Source organism: Jaculus jaculus, chromosome 8 (assembly GCF_020740685.1).
Source record: "Jaculus jaculus isolate mJacJac1 chromosome 8, mJacJac1.mat.Y.cur, whole genome shotgun sequence".
NCBI classification, from domain to species: Eukaryota; Metazoa; Chordata; class Mammalia; order Rodentia; family Dipodidae; genus Jaculus; species Jaculus jaculus.
In genome coordinates this window covers 111,927,128-111,952,812 of record NC_059109.1, presented here as the reverse complement: position 1 = coordinate 111,952,812, position 25,685 = coordinate 111,927,128, and the positions used below count along the sequence as shown (strand labels likewise).

At 52.5% G+C, this 25,685-nt stretch overlaps 1 protein-coding gene across 1 annotated transcript; it reads right to left on the bottom strand.

Moving 5' to 3' along the window:
• Positions 1–5,054: 5,054 nt before the first annotated feature.
• Positions 5,055–16,973, bottom strand: Bpifb6 (BPI fold containing family B member 6). The gene is made up of 15 exons (XM_012951037.2): positions 16,874–16,973; positions 15,326–15,425; positions 13,822–13,926; positions 13,229–13,378; positions 12,993–13,056; positions 12,552–12,612; positions 11,847–11,938; positions 10,947–11,123; positions 10,109–10,162; positions 9,613–9,786; positions 8,988–9,055; positions 7,139–7,184; positions 6,361–6,424; positions 5,660–5,736; positions 5,055–5,078 (listed from the first exon to the last, which is right to left on the bottom strand). Exons 1-15 carry the CDS (start codon positions 16,971–16,973, stop codon positions 5,055–5,057), a joined length of 1,356 nt encoding a protein of 451 aa, XP_012806491.2.
• Positions 16,974–25,685: the final 8,712 nt, after the last annotated feature.

Below are 25,685 nucleotides of genomic sequence, written 5' to 3'. Positions count from 1 at the left end.
TCAAGGAGAGGACTGGAGGTGAGGGGCCGTGTTCAATATGATGGTATGGGGGGGGGGGGGGGGGGCTGGGTGGGAGCAGGGCTGAACTGACCTAAAGGGAAACAGGAAGGAATCTTGATGGGTACTTGGGGAGCGGCCTGCCAGGCAGAGGCAAATGCAGCACAGAGCCCTAGGGTGATTATTACAGGGACAGCAGGAAAGCCAGTTGGGACACTGAGCCCCAGAAGCGACACAGCTTTGTATGCTACTGTACAGTACACAAGGATTTTGGCTAAAAAAAAATTTTTTAGAGAGTGAGAGACAGAGAATTGGCACGCCAGGGCCTCAGCTACTGAGATTGAACTCCAGACGCTTGCGCCACCTAGTGGGCATCTGTGACCTTGCGCTTGCCTCACCTTTGCGCATCTGGCTTATGTGGGATCTGGAGAGTCGAACATGGGTCCTTAGGCTTGGCAGGCAAGAGCCTTAACTGCTGAGCCATCTCTCCAGCCCAGGATTTTGGCTTTCTTTTCCCCCAGTGGTTTTATGAGAAAGGGTCTTCCCATGCAACCCAGGCTAGCCTGGGCCTCACTATGAACCCAAGTTAGTCCACAAGCAGCAGCAATCCTCACGCCTCAGCACTGAGCAGTCCTGGAGCCCCCCCATGCCCCTACCCTGACACAGTAGATGAGGGTGGGGTGAGTGTGAAGGTGTGTGTGCCCATCCTTCTGCGATCAGCTTCCTGCACACACACACTCCCTGTCCACAGTCTATGGGCCATGTGAGAAGTGGCATGTCTCCTCCAAGTGCGTGGACACTCCATGGTTCAGTTTGCTACAGCCTTCCAGGGACTGGCTATTTTGAGTGAAGGTATAATGACCATTTCTTTTTTTTGTTTGTTTGTTTGTTTGTTTTTTCAAGGTAGGGTCTCACTCTAGCCCAGGCTGACCTGGAATTCACTATGTAGTCTCAGGGTGGCCTTGGACTCACCTCTGCCTCCCGAGTGCTGGGATTAAAAGCGTGCGCCACCACGCCCAGCTGGTATAATGAACATTTCTGTCACATCTCTCTGGGGACATGTTTATAGTTTTCGCCACTGGGGCAGGAGTGGATGGTCAGGAGTGGAGCCTGCATGTCCAGTTTTACAGTGACAGCCATACTACAAAGGGGATCCAAAGGGTCATGCACAATGTCCCGCACTTCCGTTTCATGGTCTGCAAATGCCAACACACTGCTCATGACCTGGCCAGTGCCAGGTAGCACCAGTCCTCTGACGACACTGTGAAGGAGGAGGAAGGAACACTAGCCTCTAGCAGTTATTGAGGACTGGCCATGGGCATGACCTCTGGTGACCACATCCTGTGCCATCCTCCTTCCCAGCGGTCGTTCCCAGGCGCCAGGAATGGACAAAGGGAAGCAGCCTGGAGCCATGTGGAGTCCATCCAGCTCCATGCTCACCGCCCAGCTGGCCTTTCCCCGCACAGCCTCTTGGAAGACAGGAAAATGATACCAAATTCGGGCCTGGTCTTCCTTCTAAGCCTCACCCCAGAGGCTCTGATTCTACCTGTACCCCAAGAGTCCTCTACCCATGCCAGGTGCACCCATGCCAGGTCAGTAAGAAGATGTGGGAGGAGAGTTTCTCAAATGCTTGCTGGGCTGGAGAGATGGCTTAGTGGTTAAGGTGCTTGCCTGTGAAGCCTAAGGACCCATGTTCGATTCTCCAGATCCCACGTAAGCTAGACACACAGAGGTGTGGCACGCGCAAGGTCACACACACCCACTAGGTGGCGCAAGGGTCTGGAGTTCAATTTCAGTGACTGAGGCCCTGGCATGCCAATTCTCTCTTTCTCACACTCGAAAATTAAATTAAATTTTTTTTTTAATGCTTGCCTGTGGGCCTCACTTTTAGCAGCCCTCACTCAGTAGGCCTGGGGTGAAGGAGCTAGGAGCACCAAGTTTAGCAAGCTTCAAGGGGCATGGCGCCGTGAAGACCTGGTGAGGGTGGTGGGAGCCACAGAAGAGATCAGAGTTGGGGGGGAGATCCCCAGGCACTATCTCCTGCTATAATTTCATGGGTGGGGGGGAGTCATTGCTACATGCTTGCTGCATAGTCAGCTTCCCCATCTGCAGGGGTTCTCTTGTGGGGACAGCTTTTAGAAATGGATATGGGGTGCCAGAGAGGAGCCTGTACAGACAGCCAGTAAGAGAGGCAAGATAGGCAGTGACTGGTAGGGTCGCAGGTGTAGAAAGTATTGTGTGATCTTTTTCCTAGGTTGGGCAACCTGGCAGGTTCCTGGAAGTTGGTAGCTACGGCCCAGCATTGGAGACCTGGCTCAGTTCACTTCCTGCTCTGTGACCTTGCACCTCAACCTCCTTAGAGGTGACAGTGCACCCAGCATGATGGATTGTGGAGAGAAGGAGTGGGGAAGAAACCTGGACTTGGGTAGACAGGTTCGAGTCCAGCTCCACACACACTGTTGACCCTCAGCCAGGTCTCCTCGTCTCTCAGAGCCTCCCCTTCCTTAGCTAGGGTTGGAGTCCTGACAGATGGCAGCACCTAAGGGCGCAGAACTTCCAGAGGACAGGAGACAAGGCTCTCCTTTTCCAGCCCAGACACCCATTTTCAGCCCAGAGCACATCTGGAGTAGTTGAGCCTGCAATTCAGGCTGGAGGTCGGAGCATCTGACCTTTTCCCAGAGAAATGGAGAACCAGACAGAAGATTCAGCGTGTTAAAGGCCACACTGTGTCTGAGGTCTCATGAGAAGCTAGACCTTCCCACTATAGCAGCACTGTGCCTTGGTTTCCCCAACTGCACACTGGTGCGGGGCGAGGTGGAAGTAAGGCTATAAGTGGTCATGTGAGTGCTCCTGGACACACAGGGGTAGAACTGGGGGGTTGGAGGTGTCTCTGGTATAACCAGGGCAAAGTGTCACCACCCACAGATTATCCAATATCTGGACCTGCCAGGCCTGCCTCAAAGCTGCCATTGTCCCGAAACCAGTGGGGATAATGACTGATGAGATTAGGCAGTGATGAGGGACAAGGGTATGGCCCTGACATCCGGGCCTCCCTCCTTTGTGGCTTGGACTCATGACAGATTGGGACAAGGCCATCTGCCAAGGTTTCATGGGCCCAGGAAGCACTGGCCTGCTTGCCGGACATGGGCTCAGCCTCCCATGCACAGAATCACCCACACAGACACTGACATTGTGACATGTGTGTGCACACTCCAGTGTGCAGACACGCAGACCCACAGCCACCACCCACCTGGGGGTTGGAACAGCAACTGGTCATGTGGCATTTCATGTACATTTTTCAAGGGGATGGATTGCTCTGTGTGGGTTTTTTTCCTTTGGATATTTTATGTTTAATTATTTATTTGCAAACAGTGTGTGTGTGTGTGTGTGTGTGTGTGTGTGCGCGCACGCGCATGCCAGGGCTCCAGCTGCTGCAGATGAACTCCAGATGCATATGCCACCTTGTATATCCAGCGTTATGTGGGTTCTGGGGAATCAAACCTGGGTCCTGAGGCTTAACAGATAAGCACCTTAACCACTAAGCCATCACTCCAGCTCGTTTTGTGTGTTTTCATATTCTAGTAAATAATATCTATTTTCAGGGTCTACTTAGAGTATATGCTTTTAGCCTGGTTATGTATAAATATGTTCAGATTTAAAAGAGCCAATTTAAGAATCATAAGGCTAGAGATGTAGCTCAGTGTTAGAGCTCTTGCCTGGTGTGTGTGAGGCCCTGGGCTCCATCCCCTGCATTGCAAAAAGTAACTTAATAATTTATTTTATTATTTTAATTATTAAAAATAATTTAGCCAGGCGTGGTGGTGCTCGCCTTTAATCCCAGCACTCGGGAGGCAGAGGTAGGAGGATTGCCGTGAGTTCAGGGCCACCCTGAGACTCTATAGTGAATTCTAGGTAGCTTGGGCTAGAGTGAGGCCCTACCTCGAAAAACCAAAAAAAAAAAAAAAGATATGGGGCAAATATCAGGCAACTGACCTCACATGAACGGGAAGCACAGGGACACCTCAGCCAGGCTGCATGTGCAAACACAGGCAGACACTGCAACGCATAGACCTCTAACGAGTGGCCAGTCTCCCTCCATGGCCAGCCCCTCCTGGATGCTCAGGCTGCCCCAGGCCCACTGCTTAGAAACAGACACCCGTACACTCCATGAGGCGTGGCCACCGGCACCTACTCACGTCTCTCCAGGCCTCAGAAACGCATACGGGCTAACATTTTTGTGCTAAGTCATTCACTGAAGCCTCACAGAAGCCCTGCCGAGGCTGGCGTCAGTATCCACCTGTGGTGTAGGTGTGGAAAGTGAGGCTCATGTCAGTGACATGACCAGCCCAGGACATGTGGCAGCAAGAAGGCAGAGCCAGGTCAAGCCCAGCCAAGCTGACTGCGGAGCCGCACGTTCCAATCCCAGCTCTTCCCCTGACATGTCAGGTGGCTTCAAGTCGGTGAAGCCACTCTGTGTCTCAGCCTCTCTGTCACAGAAAGGGTGACTGCCACCTTCTCAATTACCACAAGGATTAAAGGAGATGACCCAGGGGAACTCATAAGAGCTCCGCATGAATAGAGCCACCCTGAAGTTACCCAAACCTGGGGTCACATGACTGAGATGGGAAGTCCTTGAACAGATAATGTCCCCCACTGCCCCGGTTTCTGCTGCTGGTTCAGTGAATGGGGGTAACCTCCTCTGTCCTCCCCACATGGTTCTACATGAGACAGAGCAAATGAGTCATAGTGGGTTGTCATGAGCAGGTGCTTGGTAGACACCCAGCCCACACCCAAGGCTGGGCCAGCTTCCCTCCAGACCCCAAAACCCACCAAAGGGGACAAAAAGCCACATCATGATTTGGCTACAAAAGGGAGACGGAAACATTGGATGTTTGTAAAGGTCTTCCCCACCATTGTTTTATTGTCAAAGTGTAAATGTGCATCCAGGCCTGCCCACTCACTCCTGGCATCAGGAAATGGTGCTGGTCCTAGCCCCAGCTGGAAGATCCTCTTCAAGTGCAGCCTGGCATGGTTAAGGGCGGTCATAGTCAGTCCAGCTACAAGTCCAGCACCAGACCATTCTAGCAGGAGAAACGGATCAGGGTGGAGAGGGGTCAGGGAGCAAGGACGGGGGTTACCCAGGCACAAGCATGGACGGAACCAGCCATGGAAAGCGTGTGATATATAAGCAGAAGAGGGTCTTGTCACCCTGAAGATGTCCCTTTGCTCCTCTGAGAGTCAACTTCTTCCTGTCAAATGAAGATTCACACCCCTACCTTCCAGGGTGGACAGACCGAATGAGAGAAGTGTCCACCGAGCACTATATCTCAAATGCAATGTGAAGCTCGTCTTGGCTGAGCACCTGCCTTTATGCCTTCAAGCGAATTAGCTAATAGTTCACATGGACAGCTCTATGAGTGCGTTCTCACTCCTATTTTAAGGCCATAAAAATGGAGGCACAAACAGGTTGAGGTGATGGAAGAACAGTGTAACAGAGGTCAAGTTCAACTATTCTGTGGAACCCCTGGCCAAGACTTGAAGACCACAGCCTGGTTCTGCTCTCCTCCACCCACACCCTCCAGTCAACCAGAGGGCTGCTCTTGCTCATTCCCCATTGGCCAAAAGTGTTGATTAACACGTCCTCCCTCAGGCCCTCCCTCACCTCCACTATGTCCAGCTCAGCCAAGTTGTAGTTGATGGCCAGAACATCAGGGAGTGGGAACCCAACGTGGAGTACATCTGAGAAATATACAGGAAGAATCATCTCAGTCTGAAGGCTCAGCAATGGATTAAGAAGAGCTGGGGGCTGGGGAGATGGCTTAGCGGTTAAGGCAATTGCATGTGAAGCTTCGATTCTCCAGGGCCCACGTAAGCCAGATGCATAAGGTGGCACATGCGTCTGGAATTCATTTGCAGTGGCTGGAGGCCCTGGTATGCCTGTGCTCTCTCTCGCTCTCAGTATTTCTCCCTTCCTCCCTCTGTCTATCTCTAATAAATAAATAAATATGAATATTTAAAAAAAAAAGAAGAGCTGGCTGCGTGGAGCTGAGTGGTGGGAAATGGTGCAGCGATTGATTTGTGAGGTCTACCAGCTGTACTTGTAGAGAAGGGTCCACACCTGCCATGCATTTACAGCAGGTCAAAATCTGAGTCTAGATAGGAGACTAAGGGCCAGAACTCAAATTGTGGAATGAGCCTTTGTCCCCAAGGAGGTGATATTCAGACTGCATCGTCCTCAATTCAACACACCATGCACACCCTGCTAATCTCACCCATCTGGAGCCAGTGACAGGCGATGTCAAGGCCACACTGGTGGGAGCAATTCCTGCATAAAGCACTTCTTGGCTTACAGTGGAGCCTTACCATTCACCACAGGGACATAGGCTTCCTGGAGATAATCCATGATGAAGCCAGTTAATGCCTTCTCCTGGAGAGAGAAAGAGAAACCCCAACCCCACCCACACACATCTCAGCACCCCTTCTCAGCCTCCCTTTGTCTAGAACTAGGCAGAGGACGTTAGGGATGGCAGACAGTTTGTCCAGCCAGCGTCAGATCTATGGTCTGTGCCCTGCCTCGCTCTTAGTCCTTGTTCAGGTGGCATGTAGAACTTCGTTGCAGGACTGGGGACATTCCGGAGACAGGAGGGGATTGTGTAGACCCCACTCCTGCTCCAACAGAAAACTCAGCAGCGTGGGTCAGCCACTCCCCCTGTGAATTTGAGATGCCCTGGTGACTACTCATGGTTCTGTGGGGACTAAAAAGCACCGCGTGGCTCAGGCGCTGTTGCTGCTGCTGCTGTCATTAGTAGTACTGGCTTGAATCAGTTTCTGGGCCAGGCCCTAAGGCTGCGGACTAGTAGGAATAGCAGCTTGGCCAATCAAGGGCAGCCAGGCCACCACAGCCCATGGTGACACAGTCAGCCATGGGGATGTCCAGGCTCCATCTAGAAAAGGAAGCAAGGACTCAAAGAGGCTAGGGGGCTTCACCAAGGACACGCAGCATGCCAGGAGCCCCAAGGCCCGCAGTGGCCCTGCTCTTTTCGCTCTGGCTCCATCCCAGGGCCTCATTCTCACAGGCTCAGTGGATACTGGGCCCAGTGTTCCCCTCAAACAGCCGGACAGAAACTCTTGGGACACTTACATTGAAGTCACCAATCGACGAGGACTCTCGGGACAGACTCAGTAAGCTGTAGGGGAGGGGGAAGCCAGGTGGGGGGGGAGAGAAGTCAGAGCCCTGGAGAAAGAGACTCCCCAGTCCTCTCATGCCCCCCCCCCGGGGTCCCCTCTGCAGCCTGCTTGCGTGTGACGGAAGAGTGACCACCTGCCGCAATCACCCGTTCTGTCTCCATATCTCACATCCCTGAGCCCCTGGGCCGCTTCGTGTGAGTCTTGCCTGCTCTTCCAAACTCTGGAATCCCCAGTCATGTCTATGGCTCCACTCGTAACCCAATTGGCCAGTCTCGGATCCTCTGTGTGGACACAGCAGAGTTCCTTTCTCTTCCCCCACACTGCTCCAGATGGCCCTAACGTGTATTGGCACCAGATCCACTGCCCATCCCAGCAGTAGACCCTGCATCTCTAGTCCTGCTCCGGGTCAGCCACGTCAGCATGGTGCAGTGGTCCTGGCAGTGCCCACAGGCCAGGCTCAGACTGCTTGAGCCTCCCATCTCCCAGTCACAGTGACCGTCTTATCCTTGCTCAGGTGACCCAAAGTAGACCCATGCCTTGGTAACTGTTAGAACTACTATACTATGGGATTCTCTTGTCGAGGTCCCTGCACCCCACCACGAGGAAGGACTGCCTGAAATTTTTTTTAAATATTTTTTGTTCTTTTTTTATTTATTTGAGAGCGACAGACAGAGAGAAAGACAGATAGAGGGAGAGAGAGAGAATGGGCGCGCCAGGGCTTCCAGCCACTGCAAACGAACTCCAGACACGTGTTCCACCTTGTACATCTGGCTAACGTGGGACCTGGGGAACTGAGCCTCGAACCGGGGTCCTTAGGCTTCACAGGCAAGCGCTTAACCACTAAGCCATCTCTCCAGCCCTGCCTGAAAATTTTGCCAACAAAATGAGAAGCAAAGACAACAGGAGAAGGGAGGCAGGTTCTCGAGGACTTTGCATGCCCGGGTCCCCCCATCACTACAATTTTCAGTTAAATGAGCCAGAAGACTCCCCTTTGGGCTTAGGACAGTTATAGCTGAAACCCTCGCTTGCAACTCAAAGAATCCTGTTGTATTACAAGTCAGATGAATTACTAAGGCGATACAAGAGTCAGTGAGTGTAAAGGCAGCGTGTGACACTTCCCTTCCCTCAGAATTGGGAGAAGGAAATCGGATAGCAGGTGTAACAAAAGTGGCCGGGGCCTCACCTAGAGAGAAGGCACAGGGTTAAAGACTTCCAGCATTTGAGGTGGACCCTAAATCTCCGATAGCATTTGGGTAGCATGGGCACCGGTCTCTGAATGGAGAAGGGGACCAGAGGTCATAACCAAGAGCCTAGTGAGGGAGTGAGGTGAGAAGTAGGATCTGAGAAAGGCTTTTTTTTTTTTTTTTTTTTTTTTTTTTGAGAGTGACAGACACAGGGAGAAAGGCAGATAGAGGGAGAGAGAGAGAATGGGCGCTCCAGGGCTTCCAGCCTCTGCAAACGAACTCCAGACGCGTGCGCCCCCTTGTGCATCTGGCTAACGTGGGACCTGGGGAACCGAGCCTCGAACCGGGGTCCTTAGGCTTCACAGGCAAGCGCTTAACCGCTAAGCCATCTCTCCAGCCCTGAGAAAGGCTTTGAGTGACAAGCTAAGATTTCAGATAAGACTGTGCAGGCGGTGAGGAGCCACCTAGAGCTCTAGAGCACGGGAGTAACCATCCTGGTAGTGTGGGCCATGGACAATGGATCGGGGGGGGGGGGGGGGAGAGCCACCGGTAGGAAGCCAACGGGTGGGTGGGCTCATGGCCGGGCAAGGAGGCCAACATGGGGACGCAGGGTCCCACCTGTTCAGAGAGGTGGTCATCTGCAGCCGGTTCTCATGCACCGAGTACAGCACCTTCAGGCTAAAGTGCTGGTGGTGTGGGGAAGAAGCAAAGGAGGTTGTGGGACACCCGTCCTCACAACCCCCATGGCCCACCCTCCCCTCAGGAGCTGAACCCAGCAGACCCTCCATGTGCTTAGCTCACCCTTAGTCTCTCCTGGTCCTGGGCCAGGGCATACCTCAAGAAGCACCCTCACGGTACCTTCTGCTCGAGGTGGCCCTGGGCTCCCTGCCATCAATTCCCCCCATAGCCAGCTCTTGTTTAACCTTCAAACATCGCTCCAGCCAGCACTGCTTGGCGTTTTCCCACCCTGGATTTAGGCTCCCATAGTCCCCCGCCCCCATACACACACACCCCGGTGAAGGCTTTTGTGACTGTCTTTGTGCTGCTGAGGGATGCTGAGGGACTGAGGAAGGGAGAAGAAACCAGAGCCACTCACAGAGGCAGCAGCTGAGCCTGGAGGCTGGGCACCATGGAGAGGAACTAAGGCCCCCTGCATCCGTGTCTTTGATCTCAACTAAAATCCCACTGCTCTCCATCTGGGAGCCTCCCCAAGGTGGGAACGAACAGCAAGGGCCCCACTCACAGTCTCCAGGAGAAAGAGGGACTCCAGGGACTTGCCATGCCGTCGCACTGCGAACATCTCCAGGCTCCCGTGCAGATGCAGCAGGCTCTTGCCGGTCTCCATGGTAACCTTGGGGGGCTTGCTGATCCTGACCTTGGTCAGCAAGGGTTTCTTTTTGGGATAAGCCTTGGCCACCTGAAGCAACAAGGACAGGCGCTTGGGACCTGTCCTTGGGTGGAATCCCTCGGGAAGTAGGTGGTTTCTACCTTGGACATAGGAAGTCCAGCGGGCGGAGGCCTGGCTGTGCCTCTTGGGAAAATAAAAGGAGCGAAACAGCATTTAGCTGTTTCCATGTTGGATGTGAGATGCACGGAGAGACTGAGCTGTTTTGAGGCTGGACCTGAAGTGCACTTTACGGAGAGGTAGGGATGTTTCCACACTGGACAGGGCCATGTGAACTTGAAGAGCCACCTCCCCGCCCTATCTGAAGGGTGGGCAGGGTGCAGTGGTCACTCACCTCTGGGACGAAGCCAGCCAACGTCTTGGTGGTTTGTGGGGGCAGTTTGCCAACCTACAAAAATCAAAGTCAAACCTGGGACTACGGCAGGCCCCGTCATCCTGACAGCCTGCTCTGTGTTAGTAAGACACTCCCTTGGAGGTTCCTTTCATTGGCACCCACCACACCATGCTCTACTAGGCAAGGAGCCTCTGGGTGCCCGAACATGGCCCACCCACTCCAATGTCCGTGGCTTCTGGACCAAGGTCAAATGCTGAGAAAATGATGACTGGAAAAACGGGAAGGGGCTGGAGGGATGGCTTAGCAGTTAGGCAGCCAAAGGACCCAGGTTCAATCCCCCAAGACCCATGTAAGCTATGCGTCTGGAATTAATTTGCAGCGACTGAACGCCTTGGCGTTCCCATTCTCACTTTCTCCATCTGTCTCTCTCAAATAAATTTTTTTTAAAAAAAGTTTTTTCAATTTAAAAATGTCAGGCATGGTGGCATACTCCTTTAATCCCAGCACTCGGGAGGCAGAGGTAGGAGGATCGCCATGAATTCAAGGCCACCCTGAGAATGCAGAGTGAATTCCAGGTCAGCCTGGGCTAGAGTGAGACCCTACCTCAAGAAAAGGACCCAATGGTGACTGGCAGGACATGAGAAATAGCGACTAAATGGTTGGCTGTATGGACAGACAGATGTGCATGCGGGTAGATGCAGGTCCTACAGGGCAGGGAACTGTCAGTGGAACCCAAAACTCTGCCCCCAGCTCCAACGTGATTCTCGGATGGACTGAGCAGACAGGGCCTCTCACTGTAGGGGCCGGAGGCAGGTAAGGCAGAGCAGGGACTGCTGACCTTCTGGTCCTGGATGGTCACGTCCAAGGAGCTCTGTAGGAGGGCCAGTTCCGCTGTAAGGAAGGTGGCTGAAAGCAGCAGCTGCGAGGAACCCTCAGCTGAGTGTTCAGGGAACTTGGGGGTCTCCCCGGCGTCAGCAAGCTGGATGGTTTCACCCTTTTGTTGCTGTACCACAGGCTGGGGGGGGCCAGTGGGAGGGACACTCAGTCACTGTGCTTAAAGGCGTCTCTGTTCTCCAATCCCTGGGGCTCACTCAGATCAAGCCCAAATCAGAGAGTGACTGCTGGGCCCCTGGTGTGTAAACTGAGGTCCAAGAGGACAGCTGCTAGCCACCTACAAGTTGGTCCAAGGGGTGCTTTGTTCCCCTCAGTGGTTCTGATTCTGACTGTCTGGGCTCCTGGGTTATTCAAAGAGTATCAGTACAGTCCTGGTTCTTTCTCAGCAGGAAGAGGAGAAGGGGCAGCATGGGGGGAGGAGGACAGTCCAGGGACGTGATTTCGTACACCTTTCCTCCCATTCCTGTCAAAGGCCTCTCTTCTTGTCACCTGGGCCTTGGAAAGCTGCATGAGGACCCAACTCTGCCACCCACTCACCAAGGGAGCCCTGCCAAGCCCAGCCCCACCAGATGCCTCAGTGTCCCTATCTACACCATGATAGGGTCCAACTTTCTGAGAGACACAAACAGCCCCATGAGAAATGAAAGCATGACATCAGAAGCTCCAGGAATTAGCTGGGGACACAGGGGTCTTGCTTCAAGCGGGGGGGGGTGCTCAGGGTCCTGGAGAGCCCTCGTGGACAGCAACCTGTCCTCCACAGCCACAGCCCAGCCACTTGCCTGGTGGGAACAGTCCCACCTAGCCCGAGCCTGGGTCTAGCTCCCCAGAGACCCTCCCTACTTACACTGAAGTCCACTTGGATGTGATCGGCCATGGTGGCTGGTAAGGATGTCAGGGCATATTTGACAGTGCCCATCTGACCCACCGGCATGAACTCTGTGGGGAAGAGATAGCACTCAGAGACCAACCATCCCTGGGAGCAGCTAGAAAAGCTGGCACCAGCCACTGTGCCTGATCCCATCTCCATGTGACCCAGGGCAAACTGCTTAGTGTCTGTGACCCTCAGCAAGTACAGCTTCCAAACAGAGGCCCAAGGGGCCCGTGGCTTTGCCAACTCAGAAGCTGGGTGTTTGCCCAGGACCATATAGCTTGGATGACAATGGATTATATCAGCTGTTCACAGCTGAGCACAGTGACTTTTCCCAGGCCACCCTCCTGGAGTCGTGAAGTGGTTTTCTTCAGGTCTATCCAGGAGGAATTACTTTCTCCCTCCCTGTGGACCCTCAGCGTTGGGAAGAGCAGATCCCCTCAGTAAGGGAGCTAGGAATGCCGCCTGACAGGGTAACTCAGCAGGACTTGGGTTTGGGACTTGCACAGGTTGAGAGATGGCGGAGCCCAGCATCCCTTGGGGCTTCCCATCTGGGCAGGGACACCAGGTCCTCAGCCCTCCTCTGGCCCCAGGCGAAGCAGGAAGCAGTCACAGAATGGGGCATGGGTGTCTAAGTCTGGCTGGCCTGATGCTCTGTACTGGGGCGGGGGGGATCCTTACCAGTCAGATTCGCCCACTTCTTGTTCACATACACCAGGACCGCATCAATGGCTGGACACATCTGCGAGCAAAGCAGGGCCCGGGCTGAGTGGGAACTCTGGGCGGAAACCTACTCCTGACATGCTTAGAACAGGTGGAGAAACTAGGGGTCCAAGTCAACAGCAGATCCTACACTGGAATCCAGATGACCCACAGCCTGCAAGCTTGGTGAGCGCTCGCTCCCCAGGGGATTGGAAAGCTACAGCACACATTTGTCTACGCCTGTGCCCGTGGCAGGCATCACTAGATGATCACAGCTCCCCTTGAGCCAGCCACAGGCTCAGAAGCTCTTCTCAGCCACTATCAGCCAATCCAGGTCCAAACCCAAGAGAAAATACAGCGGCCACCCTGGCTGAACCAGTACCAGCAAGGAGGGGCACAGGCTTGCTTGGTGCCACTCACCAGGCCAGGAAGGACCTTGTGCAGGGTGCTGTCCAAGAACTTGCTGATGACCTTGGGCAGCATGCTAGACGCGGGCACGGTGGGGGAGGGGTGGCAAGCAAGTACACCGATGGCAGCAAGGTGGGTGGAGAACACAAAGAGACGTGGTGATAGAGCTTCTGTGGCTTGGAGTGCTGGTGAGGAGCAGTGGGGGGGGGGGGCACCACCCTCCCTGGCCACAGGAACCCCCCCCTCACTTGCTAGGCAGGTTGGTTTTCACGCTGACCAGAATGATCTCACAGCCCTCGCTCTTAAACATGGGGGTGCCAGTCTCCTCGTCCTGCAGAAGCCGGTTGGTGGCTGTAATGTTCAGGACCACAATGATCTCCATGTAACCTCCCGTGAAGCTGGAAGACGAGGCAGGGGGGCACCGTGCAGATCGTGGCTCCTGGGACTACCGGCCCCACCCTCCTTGCCCCTCAACATCTCTCAGAACAGAGGAGGGCAGGGTCCACCCTCACAGGCTAGAAAAAGGGGTGAGGGCCTCCCTTGGCCATACAGACAACCTTTCCCCTCTCCTGCTTTGGTGAACTACTATATATCCGTCAAAACTTTTCCCAGCTGTCGTCACCTCCCCAGAGCCTTCCCCGAACCCCTTGCCCCCCACTTTGGCGCTTCTCTGTTCTAAACCCAGCCATGCCCCTGTGCGCTCGGCTTTGTCTCGTTCCCATAAAAGCAGGACCCCGGTCTTTATCATCTTGGATCCCAGGATGTAGTTGGTGTACAATCCTTGGGCATGTAAGGGTGAAGCAGAGGGGCCATCCTCCTCCTCTCCCTCCATCACACTTACCTCTTGCCAGTGATGGTCATACCCGTGGACACACACTGGAAGATGCCCACACCGGGTACAAAGTTCAGTGTGATGACCGGTACCAAGACATCCTTCACCTTCATACTGGAAGGGGACAGATGGACACACGGATGAGGACTGACAAAGAAAGCCTGGGTTCTCAACGTGCTCCCCTCCACCACCTTCCCAGGAGCCCGTGGGTACCCTTCCGTCTCACGTCTCATTGTGAAATGTAACCAACATGTACCCAGAAAGCACCCATCGTGCCTAAGGTGGGAGACGTGGCTTGAGTCCGTGTGACCTTAGCCTTGGGCTATTTAATTCCCTCCTCTGGGCCTCAGTTTCCCCATCAACAAAGTGGTGAGGTTGGCTTGGGTATGAGTTTCCCAACAGAGAACACTGCCGGTATTCGGGGCTGGGGCTGGCTGTAAGATATGTGTAAGATCGTGAGATGCTCAGCAGCAGTTCTGACCCAGAGATGCCCATGACACTCTCCTAATCCCCTGCAAGTCGTAACAACCAAACGGGTCTTCAGGGATGAGGAGACGGCTCAGTTGGTAAAGTATTTGCCATGCAAGCAGGAGGATTCCCAGAACCCACACAAAAGCCAGGCATGGTGGCATGTGCCTGTACTCCTAGCAGCAGGGAGGTAGAGACAGGAGGATCCCTGGTGCTTCCTGGCTACCTAGTCTAGCTGAATTGGTGAGCTCCAGGTTTAGCAAGAGACCTTGTCTCAAAAAATCAAGCTGGGCGTGGTGACGCACACCTTTAATCCCAGCACTCGGGAAGCAGAGGTAGGAGGATCACTATGAGTTCGAGGCTACCCTGAGACTCCATAGTGAATTCCAGGTCAGCCTAGGCTAGAATGAAACCCTACCTCGAAAAACAAAACAAACAAACAAAAATAAATCAGGCAGAGAGGAAGTGAGGAAGACACCCAACACTCACCTCTGGCATCTAAACACACACACCCCTCACATATGCACCCATTTATACACATATACTACACGCACACATATGTGCAAAAAATAGTAACATTAAAATGTCTCCTTACATCCGTCTCCCTAGAGGCACAATCACCTCTGATTGGAGAAACACCAGTTAGGAGCCAATGTAACAAAAATGTGACACACATACCTCCATCTGCCCTTCCTGAGCTCTTGACAGACATTGTGAATTGATCACAGTTCTATCCCTGCTAAGCTCAGACAGTGCCTCAGAATTCTCCCAAGGACTACAGTCAAGGCAGCCCTTACTAATCAATCCCAGATGGTGCTTCTGAAGGAATGACTACCGATAACTTTCCAGCTCTACCAGTTGAGATTGTTTTTCATTTAATTTCATGCAGAGTCAGCTCCTGTCACAGGCAGGGTGTTAGAAATGGGCTCACTTCCTCCTCTGTGTGACTCTGGGCATGGTTAAGGAATCCCAGGCCAAGGCAGGAAAACGGACCCCCTGTGCCAGGTGCCCACCACATCATACCCTCCCCAAGCCCACCACTTACTTGCTGAGGCCTTTGATGGGTTTTCCCCCTGGTCCCTTCTTGCCTGCCTCAGCAGCCATCTTCTCTAGGATATGGCTCTCTTCCATGGCGCTCTGGACCTCTGCAGGGGGTGGGGTGCCAACAGACCCTTAGCTGGGTTCCCACTGTTCTTACGCCAGTCACTCAGGCATCCCAGCCACTTGCAGCCACTGTGTACAGCCCTAGGCTGGCCAAAGCAAGAGACTAGAAGAGAGCTCCTGTCACCAAAGAGTCACCAGCGAGTGGCAAGAGACAAGAGCCTTCGCATAACCATGAAGGCAACGGTAGGATCCGTGTGAGGGCTCAGGCCAGAAGTGAGGGGCTGGGGAAGGCTGCCAAGAGGAGGTGGCATATCAGCTGCTCCCTCGAGGAGGAACAGGAGTCTTCAGGGAAGCAGGCTGGGCACAGGGCACAGCAAGGACAAAGGTGAGGGGTGGGCCATGCAAGGGGCATGGCAGTGTGAGGGGGCAGGTCAATGTGAGGGGGTGGGGTGAAGGCAGAGGGGGCTGGGTGAGGGGAAAGGGAGAAACAGCCCTGCTGAGAGATGGGGAGACACACACAGAGGCCTATATGACTGAGACCTTGACAGCCAAGCCAGGGCACTGACTTTTCCTATGAACCAGCCACTCTTACACTGGGAAACCATACTGGGAGTTGATTAAAATGAAATTCTAGGCATGACCCCCAACAGGTGCTGATTCTCCAGAGTCTGAGGCCCCAACCCCAACAGATACCCTGCCGTCAGAGTCACAGGCTAAGTCCCAGGAGAGGGACAAACACTGAATGGGCTGGCACTGGTCCCTTGTAGCTGAGCATAACACATTCACAGAACTGCGGGTGAGGTGGGAAATAATTGCAATTGAACAGATTCCTGGGGGAGACGGTAATTTGACATTTTATTTGCTCCTGCAGGGAAAGGACTAGAAAGGACATTTTTAAAAATATCTCTCTAGAAAGGAAGGGAGGAGGGTACTTAATAGGTTGATATTGTATATATGTAAGTACAATGATTGTGATGGGGAGGTAATATGATGGAGAATGGAATTTCAAAGGGGAAAGTGGGGGGGAGGGAAGGAATTAACATAGGATTTTTTTTATAATCATGGAAAATGCTAATAAAAATTTTAAAAAAAGAAAAAAAAACAAAAATAAATAAAAACATCTCTCTATACTTACAGGAGCACAAACAACACAGAAGAGGCAAAACAGTTTGCCTGGATTCATCTAGAAAGTTGTCAACCAGGACTTGACCCATTCTATAGCCTATGTGTGGCCACCAACCCCTGTCATCGGGACCGAGGGGGGACTTGAAGGGAGCGGGAGATGCAGCTCGGCCTCTAACTTGAAGGGGAGCAGGGGGAAGTGGGTTCCTTTTCTCTGGGCCTGCACTTCCCTTCTGTAGAATGGGAAGCTAATCGTAAAGAAGTAACCCAGCGCCTCTAAGTTCGTTTGGTGAAGGGCAGGTTGCTGAGACCTGGGCAGTCACGACCCACTCCCCTCTCAGTCTCAGGCCCCCCCCCCCCGACTCACCATGGTTCACGATGTCCATGCCCAGCCTCAGCAGCGCCCCAGGGTCCGTGCAAGTGCCAGTCAGCAAGCCACAGAGGACCAGACAGAGGATCTGCAGCATGGCTCCACCTGCACCAATGGCCCAGATTGGCTGTTGCCACCTTATCTGCTTGCCCAGAGCCATGATGCCATGCAGAGGAGAGACTCATTCCCGCCCCACAAACATCAGAGTCACCCTGAGGAGTGCCCTCCCTCCCTAAGCTTCCTTTCCCCGTGAGACCGAAGCACTAGTGAAATGCTAACGGGCCCGTCAGCTGCGTATCTGCATGAGTTCAAGTACACCTCACACCCACTGGGGAGGCGCTCCGACCTGCCCAAGGCAGGGAACTCTCCCTGCAGTGTGCACTTGTCACCATGTCTGTCCATCTGTCTGTCCCCCACCTCCTCCAGCCCAGCCTCACTTCCATATGGAGTCCCAACTCAGTGCCTGGAGACTCCCCTAAGACATAGCCTTGCCAGTAGGGAAACCAAGGCACACGGGAGCCCTCATAGTCAAAGACAAAGTGGAGTAAAATCCTCCCATCCCAATTCCTTCAAGGTTCTCAAGAAAGCCCTCCTCCACTCTGCACCCCCAGGGAATCCTTGCCCCCTACTTACCAGGACTTGAAATTCTCCCAACGGAGGCCACAGGAGTAGTTCCGGTTTGAGCTTTGGCTGAAAGGAATCCAGGGAGAGCCACACAGCCCCCCCGGGTCAGCAGAGAGGGACGTGCCAGCCAGATTCACTACAGCACACCTCTCAGGGCTCACCTAACCTCCAAAGCCAAGAGAGATCCCCCCAAGTCTGTCTTCCCAACCCAGGCCCGAGCCTGCACACACCCATTCATCTGTTCATTCACTTAGTCATCCATCCATCATCCATCTGCTCACTCATTTGTTCACTCATCCATTCCTATTCATTTATTCATTCATTCCAGCTGCCAATATGTCACATGGCTACAAGGTGCCCCCAGCAGACAATCCTGTCCCACTTGGGTCTGAAAGTCAAGAGGACAAGGAACACAGTGAGGTTGGGTATAAAAGGATTAAGGAAGGATGGCCAAGGAGGCTGGGACTAGTGGATAAAAGGGGGCCAGGGCCTAAAGACCAGAGAGCTAGAGCCATGAAGTGAAACCGTGATGATTGAGCTCTTATCCCATCGTTTCTGAATACATCTGAGCCCGGAAGCCATCAGTCCACACGTGAGCCCCAGGCACATGCTCACGACCTGTCCTCCAGGGAACAGCTCTTTGTAAATCCCCTGAGAGGGGCACAGAGTGGGATGCCAGGGCAACAGACAAGCCTGACCCCGAGCTCTGGAAGACGTCGCTGGCACTGCCCATCCCACACATGGTTAGAACGAGCCCCACTCAGCTCCTGCGTCTGGTGCAGAACTATTTCCACATGCTGTCCTTCCCCGTGCACGGTCTTTACACTTTAAGAAGTCCTTGAGGTTTGCCTGAGAGACCCAGTGATGCCAAAAGTCTGTTCCTGATTGTGTGTTTTGCTTGAATTCGTGTCTCTCTTTAATATTTTATTTTATTTATTTATGAGAGAGAGAAAAAAACGGGCACACTGGCACCTCCTGCCACTGTAAATGAACTCCAGATGCGTGCACCACCATATGCACCTGGCTTAAGTGGGTTCTGGGGAGTCAAACGTAGGTCCTTAGGCTTCGCAGGCTGGTTCCCTAACTGTTAAGCCATCTCTCCAGCCCTGGGGTCTCTCTTTTACAAGTCCTGCCTTCTACCCACCCATGGCCTATTCGCCCTCAAGACCTTGTTTGAATCTTTGTCTTTCTCACCAGCAAGCCTCCCTTCGATGCCAGCCTTGAAGGTCTAACCAGACCGAAGCCACCCACCATGCTAGTTATGCCTACTACCTGTCTTTGCTCCTGTTTTCCTTCACCTGGAGTCTTCCTCTTTCTCCTCCTAGAGTCCCCTAAGAAACCCAGCTCAGTTCCTAGTCCTGTAGCCCAGCCTGGGCTCCCTTCCCTCCTTCCTCCCCCTGGGCCCCAGATGAAGACCACAGAGGCCCGCCGCTTCTGTTGCCTTCTTGGTCTTCCTAAACCCTATACATCTGAAAATGGCAGTGTTCTGAAGCCACCTGTGAGGTGGGAGCGGCAGTGGGGGAGGGAGGGTCAGGACATAGACACAAGTCACCACCCATGAGCTGCGCCACCTCTCTGAGCCTTGGTTTTCTCACTTTTAAAATGACAAGGATGGATGAGACACTTTCAGGGAAGAGCCATAGGTGGGGAGAAGGGGTTGTCCTTACCTTGTCAAACTTGGGGAAATCCTGCAGCTGACTGACCCTGGCCTCAGACCCTGTGATGAGAAAGCCCTTATATTCTGGAGCCTGATTAGCTGCTTGGATAATTAAGGGCTTAATAAGGGCGAGATAATTATCTAGCGGCCCAAAGAACAGGAGCCCCAGAGCCCATGTGATGCTTTAGTCCGTTCCAACATAAATAGCACAGAAGATGGGAGTGGCTGGGAGCGGGTGGCCACGCCAGGGCTTGGTGCTAGGGACGGGAGGTGACTGTCAGTAACATCAGAGCTCTCACTATCCCATCTCTTTGACCCAGTATCACCCCCAAGGCTGAGCTCACAGTAGGGTTTTTGGTTGGTTGGTTGGTTGGTTGGTTGGTTGGTTTTTCAAGATAGGGTCTCACTCTAGCCCAGGCTGCCCTGGAATTCACGATGTAGTCTCAGGGTGGCCTCTAACTCATAGCAATCCACCTACCTCTGCCTCCTGAGTGCTGGGATTAAAGGAGTGTGCCACCACACCAGGCTGATAGTAGGTATTCTTGATGCCTTCAACCAGCACTTATTGAGCACTTACTGAGTTGCAGACCTGTGCAGGACACTGGAGTGACCACAGTGACCAAAGAAGATGGAGCTCTTGCCCTGAGAAAAGCACCATGCAAGTTACCCAGCACAATGCCACATCGTTCCCGAGGGAGGTGAGGCAGGTGGAAGTCACCAACCCAGGGGCATAGGACAGATGGAAGGCAAGGGCTATCATGTGGGCGGGGTGACCTCTCCAGTGGGGTGTTGCTGCTGATATCTGGGAGCCATGCCTCAGGTGGGCCAGCAGGGATGAAAATGGAAAATGTTAGCCAGGCTCATGGGAGTTATGGCCCTGAGACTCTCTTGTGGGTGTCATGAGGAAATAATGGCCAAGGCATGTTCTTAGGGGGACCCTTCAAGAAGAAATGTAAGGGGCATGGTAAGTTTAGGGGGCTTTGTACTCATGCAGGCAGCAGTGACTCCAGGGTCACAGAGCAAGCCAGCCACAGAGCCAGGCCTCAGGGTGCCTGGCCTCAGATCTGTTTCCCAGGAATACCTGGGAGGTCTGGCTTAGGGGTACCTCAAAAGCCCCAAAACAGTTCAGGGGGGCTTCTGGGACCTTAGAGTCTCCTGTCCCACCACCACCACCAAGGAAACCCACATTCTGGAAGATCAAAGAAACCACAGCGCCCACGTGCATATGAAGTATAGTTGACACAAGACAAGAGCAGGCCCCAGGTGGCCTGGCCAGGCTCCACCCTGATCTGTGGGGCACAGGTAGAAATATCTTATCCCTGTCACTCTACTCTGCCTCACAGGCAGAAGGCTGGCAGCTCACAGCCTCCTGTACCCACATATGCACGCTGGAGCCTCAGACTATGATCTGCCAGGAAAGTCTTCAACCTGGGGAGGCAGGAATTGGTGGGGGACGGAAAGGACATAGGCATGGGAAGACGGGAGAAGCCCTTGTGAGGAGCTCAGAGATTTGAGACCCCACCACAGCCACTCTCCTCCTACGTTGTCCCTGACAGCTCCCGCCACCTTCCTGGGCCACTATCTGATCCTCTTTAGAGGCAGGCCTTGATGACACAGACAGTGATGATCAGACCATCTCCTGCACACTTCATCCGAGTTGGTTACTACGCACAAGCCGACTTAATCTTCAACTATGGGACAAGGTGGGCACTTGGGCAATTTCTTCCATTTCACAGGTAGAAAAAAACCGAAGCTCAGAAAGATCAAACCATTTGCCCAAAATCACACAGCGAGTGAGTGGCTGTAGGGATTGACTGTAGCCAGAGCTTACAGAGCCCAGCCAAAACCTTTCTGGTGGATCTCCCAGGTTGCTTCCAGGGAGGATTCTCTGAAGGAGGAAGTCCTTCCCCCAGAGTGAGCCTTTCCCCAGAGTGGGCTGCCCCACTCAGAGGGGGGCTTTATTTATGGAAGCTCTGGGTGAAAAGAGCCCCTTCCTCCCCTCCACTTGGCTGCCAGAGCTGCTCACTGCCTTCCAGCGTGGATTGAAGACCAGCATGTACTGAAGACCAGCATCAACTGAAGACCAGCGTGGATTGAAACCCAGCAGCTTCTCAGGAAGCCTCCAGGCCTTCAGTGCAGGATCAGGACTGCTGAGGCATCAGGCCAAGTGGACTGAGCAGCTACCAGGTTCTTTGATTCTCGGGCCTGCAACTGCTATTGGGCTACGATAAGCTAATCCAATAAATTCCCCTTTTAATATAATTCATTCTAGCAGTTCTGTTCCTCTAGAGAAGCCTAATACACCAGGGACCTAGTATTTCACATGTTCCCAGCACAGACCTGTGCAAGCTGCTCATCTACTGTACATTCATCATGTATCTGCTGTGTGCAGGGCTCTGGGAAGGGTCACAGTAGAGAATGGGGGGAGAACAAAACAGAGTGAGGGCTAAGGGCTCAGGGGAACTGTGCTGGGTCCATGTTGAAGGTTAAGAGTGGACCACACAGGTGGACCCATGAGGTGGGTATTGGTCAAGGACCCAGATGTGGTTGGACACAGTCTTTTGCCCTCAGCTTTACACAGCAATTTGCCACTCTCTGCTGTGAACACACCCTTCCATATACATTCTGCACTGAGCTGTGGACTTCTCTGTAAAAGAGATGTAAAGCTATTGTGATTTGAATGAGATTTCCCTCCATAGCTTCATACATTTTAAATACTTGATTCCCCAGATGGTAATTTGATAGTTGAAGCCTTCTAGAAGGAGGTGTCTTCCAGGGAGGGGGGAGGGCTTAGGAGTGTTATAGCCCAGCTTCCCCCTTTGCCAGAGCTCAGTTTACTCTGTTGCTTCCTGTAAGATGCTGGGACAAGCTGTGATGTCTGACTTCTGCTGTACCATCCTTTCCCTGCCATGGGGAAGGTTGCCCTCCAGACTGTAAGCCAAAATAAACCTCCACCCCCCCCCCCATCAGATGCTTTTGGTCAGGTCCCAGCATTAGCAAAGGTAACTACAACAGAAAGCTGGTGCTAAGGAATGGGGCCATAGCTACAGTAATCCTGACTGCGTGTTTTTGGACTTGCAGAACTGATTTGTGGAAGTCCTTTGGAACTTTGGACTAGAGAAGCCTTGCAGTGCTGTAAGCAGAGCTTGATGGACCATGCTGATAAGAGTCTGAAAGACTTAAATGTGGAAAGAACTGTGGGCTGTGGAGGCTTTGCTTATGAGGGAAAAGAACTTTGTCAGAACTGGGCTAGAAGCAGCTTATGTGATACTCTGGCTACATTCTGCCTGTGTCCTGAGAGCTTAAGCAAAATTGAACTTAAAAAGTCATGGATTTAGACGGGCGTGGTGGCACATGCCTTTAATCCTAGCACTCGGGAGGCAGAGGTAGGAGGATCACCATGAGTTCAAGGCCACCCTGAGACTACAGAGTTAATTCCAGGTCAGCCTGGACCAGAGTGAGACCCTACCTCGAAAAACAAAACAAAACAAAAAAAAGTCATGGATTTGGAAGTGTGAGCAGGTTCAGATCCTGAGCATAGAGACTGCAAGTTTTGGCTGCAATTGTTTGAGAGATTGCCACCCTTGAGACTGGGCCAGCTTTTCTGCATTAAGACAGTAGGAGGGATGTGAACTCTTTTGAAAGGATGGAATCTGAAAAAGAAGGCTGAAGGAACATTCTGCTAACCAAAGTTTGCTTTAGACCCTTCTGGATTAACAAATTTTGGCAGCCTGGCCTACCTGGTACTGGTTTGGAAAGTCTGAAGAGTGCAGGAAAGAGACAGTCATTGAATTTGCAGCAGTTTTGCAGGTGGCCACTTGGCAATGTGAGACAGGGTTGTTGAAGTGCCTGCAAGAGGCCCTGTGAGGCCATGGCATGGAGTCTTGAGGATAAACTATGGGTTACAATGGAGACCCCAGGATTTTAGAGATGTCAGGATTATGGGACAACTACCAAGGAAAGATGTTTACTGTGATCTGGGTGGATCTGCCTGGAAAGCAAGCAGCAGAGACTGGAGGGGTGGGATTTATACTCAAAAGATTTTGTTGCAGGTCCTAGATGTCACACATGGGAGCTGCAGGACTGGATGTTGAAAGTATTTAATTTGTGCTTTCATTTTACAGGGCTTCATAATTAAGTGACTGTCCTGAGTCTTAGAAGAGACTTTGAACTTTGGGCTTTTAAACATGGCTGGGACTGATGAAATGAGATATCCCCATAGTCTACTGTGTTTTGAATGTTTGGTCCCCAGCTGGTGGCAATTTGGGAGTTGGAGCCTTCCTGAAGGAGGTCTGTTCTGGGCTGGGGCTTAGGAGTGTTAGGGCAGAGCTCAGTTCTCTCTTGCTGCTTCCTGCCAACTGCTGTGGCAAGATGTGACGTTCAGCCTCTGCTCTACCATCTTTTCCCGGCCATGAAGAAGATTTCCCTCAAGCCTGTAAGCCAAAATAAACCCTTTCCTCCCATCAGCTGCTTTGGGTCCCAGCAACATGAAGGTAACTACAACCAAGGCTGGCCTTGCTCCAAAGCAGGCAGTGGATGGTTAATGCTTAGGAAGGAGCAAAGACAGTTCTCGTAGCTGGGCATGACTGGCAGGCAGTATGAAAACCATGAGTGACAGGTTCCCCATCCATGGACACAGAATTCCGTCTTCTAAACCTCCAGCCTTGGCCCTTGGAGGACCCTTCCACAACCTTTCCCCATGACACCAGACATCCATTCTGAAGGCCACTCACCCATGTTGGTGCCAGGATCCTCCGTAAGTACTCCCACTTGGCCCAAAGAGCCACAGCCCTTACCCCTGGCCCCACTGCCACCTCCCCCTCACCACTCACCTGTGAGGTCCGAAGGCCTCTGCTGCCCACTAACTTCCCAGCAGCTCCAGGTGCTCCAACCTGGCAGCCTGATCCAGAAGGCTAAGCAAAGCGTCCTCCAAGGAGGGGTGAAGCTCTCTGAATTTTCCCCTCCTTGTTGATTGTGCTCAGCTCTGGAGGACTGGAGGAACTCCCCAAGACTTCCCAGCACTATCTGAGAACAGCAGCAAGGCTTTATGCTAAGCTTACCTGTTGACACTGGTTCAATCTCCTGGCTGGACCCATGCAACCACACTGCACCTCAGTAGCATTCAACCTGGTTGAATACCTGTGTTCTGGCCCTTAGGCCAGCTCATTTGGGGGGGGGGGAGCTTGGGCTTCTCTTTGGGTAGGAAACTTGACTCAGCTGCTTTTATTCCCATTCTCTCAAAAATACATTAGGACAAACCTTACTAGTTGGAAAAATGACAGAATAAATGGGTGGATGGAAGATAGGGAGGATAGATTGATGGGTTGACAGGCAGGTAGATGGATGGAAAGATGGGTGAGTCAATGATGAGTTGGGTGCATTTGGTAGGCAGGTGACTAGATGGATGGATAGTGAGTGGGGATAGATGGATGCATGAAGTGATTAAGGGAATAATATGCGAGTTGATACGTGGGTGGATAGGTGGATAATTGTATTAATGGGTAGATAGGCTGGGTGTGATGGCACACACCTGTCATACCAGCACTTGGAGAGGTCAAGGCAGAAGGATGAGTTCAAGGCCAGCCTAGACTAAATAGTAAGACCTTGCCTCAAAACAACAACAATAAAAACGCAGGTGGCTTGCTGGATGATTAAAAGGATGAAGTTAATGATGGGAAGGAAGGAAGAAAGGTAAGGAAGAAGGAAGGTAGGAAGGTAAGGAAGGAAGGGAGGGAGGGAGGAAAGAAGGGAAAGAGGAAGGGAAGAAAGGAGGGGAGAAAGGAAACTAGACTGATGTTTGGATGGTCCTACACATTGAGTTCATAGTCTTTCTCTCAGATGTTTTGCCCCAGTGAAGAGAAAAGTGACTTACACAAGAAAAATCTTGGATTTTTTTTTTTTTTTTGGTCTCTGTAAACTCCAGATCCTGTAGCCTAAGACTGAGCCTATACAATAAAAGGAGGATTAATAAATGAATGAATTAAACAAACCAAATAAATAAATAATAAATAAATAAAAGCATGCTGTCCTGGGTGAAAATCATGAGGCGGGGTCTTGTAGTCTGCCCCTGCCCCTCTCACTTTCTCAGCGCCACCCTGACCTCCTCCAGTCGCCAAGTCTCTGACCTTGGTCCAGTCCATGCCTTGCCACACGCGAGACTAGCGATGACCCTGCAATCAAGCTTTGCTAAGTGGTGCTGAAAATATAGACGCCTGCTACTTCTCAAAGGAAACATAGACTGTGACCGGGTGTGTTCAGGCAGGAAGAAATCAGATCCGTGGCTAAGAGATTAGCCTATCGGGGGTGAAAATCACAAGACTCTGGCTTGTCTGTGCTTGCTTGGGACCCTTGTTCTGCCCAGCCCGTGGTACAGCGAATCCTCTCAGAGGAGACAGGAGTGAGATATGGGTGGGCAGGGTGACCAGAGAACAGCACCCGGGAAGTAGATCCTTCCTCCTAGAACAAAAAGCTTGCTTGTGAGTAAAGAAAGTAAAAGATGGAGGGCTGGAGAGATGGCTTAGCAGTTAA

Bases quoted from the DNA above. Each gene is read 5' to 3' on its own strand.
- Bpifb6 (XM_012951037.2), bottom strand. From the start codon at position 16,973: ATGCTGCAGATCCTCTGTCTGGTCCTCTGTGGCTTGCTGACTGGCACT. The intron at 13,057-13,228 runs GTGAGGGGGGGG...GCCCGCGTCTAG, and splicing joins AAAACCAACCTGCCTAGCAA to CATGCTGCCCAAGGTCATCA. The intron at 5,079-5,659 runs GTGAGGGAGGGC...TTCTCCTGCTAG, and splicing joins CTGAGCTGGACATAGTGGAG to AATGGTCTGGTGCTGGACTT.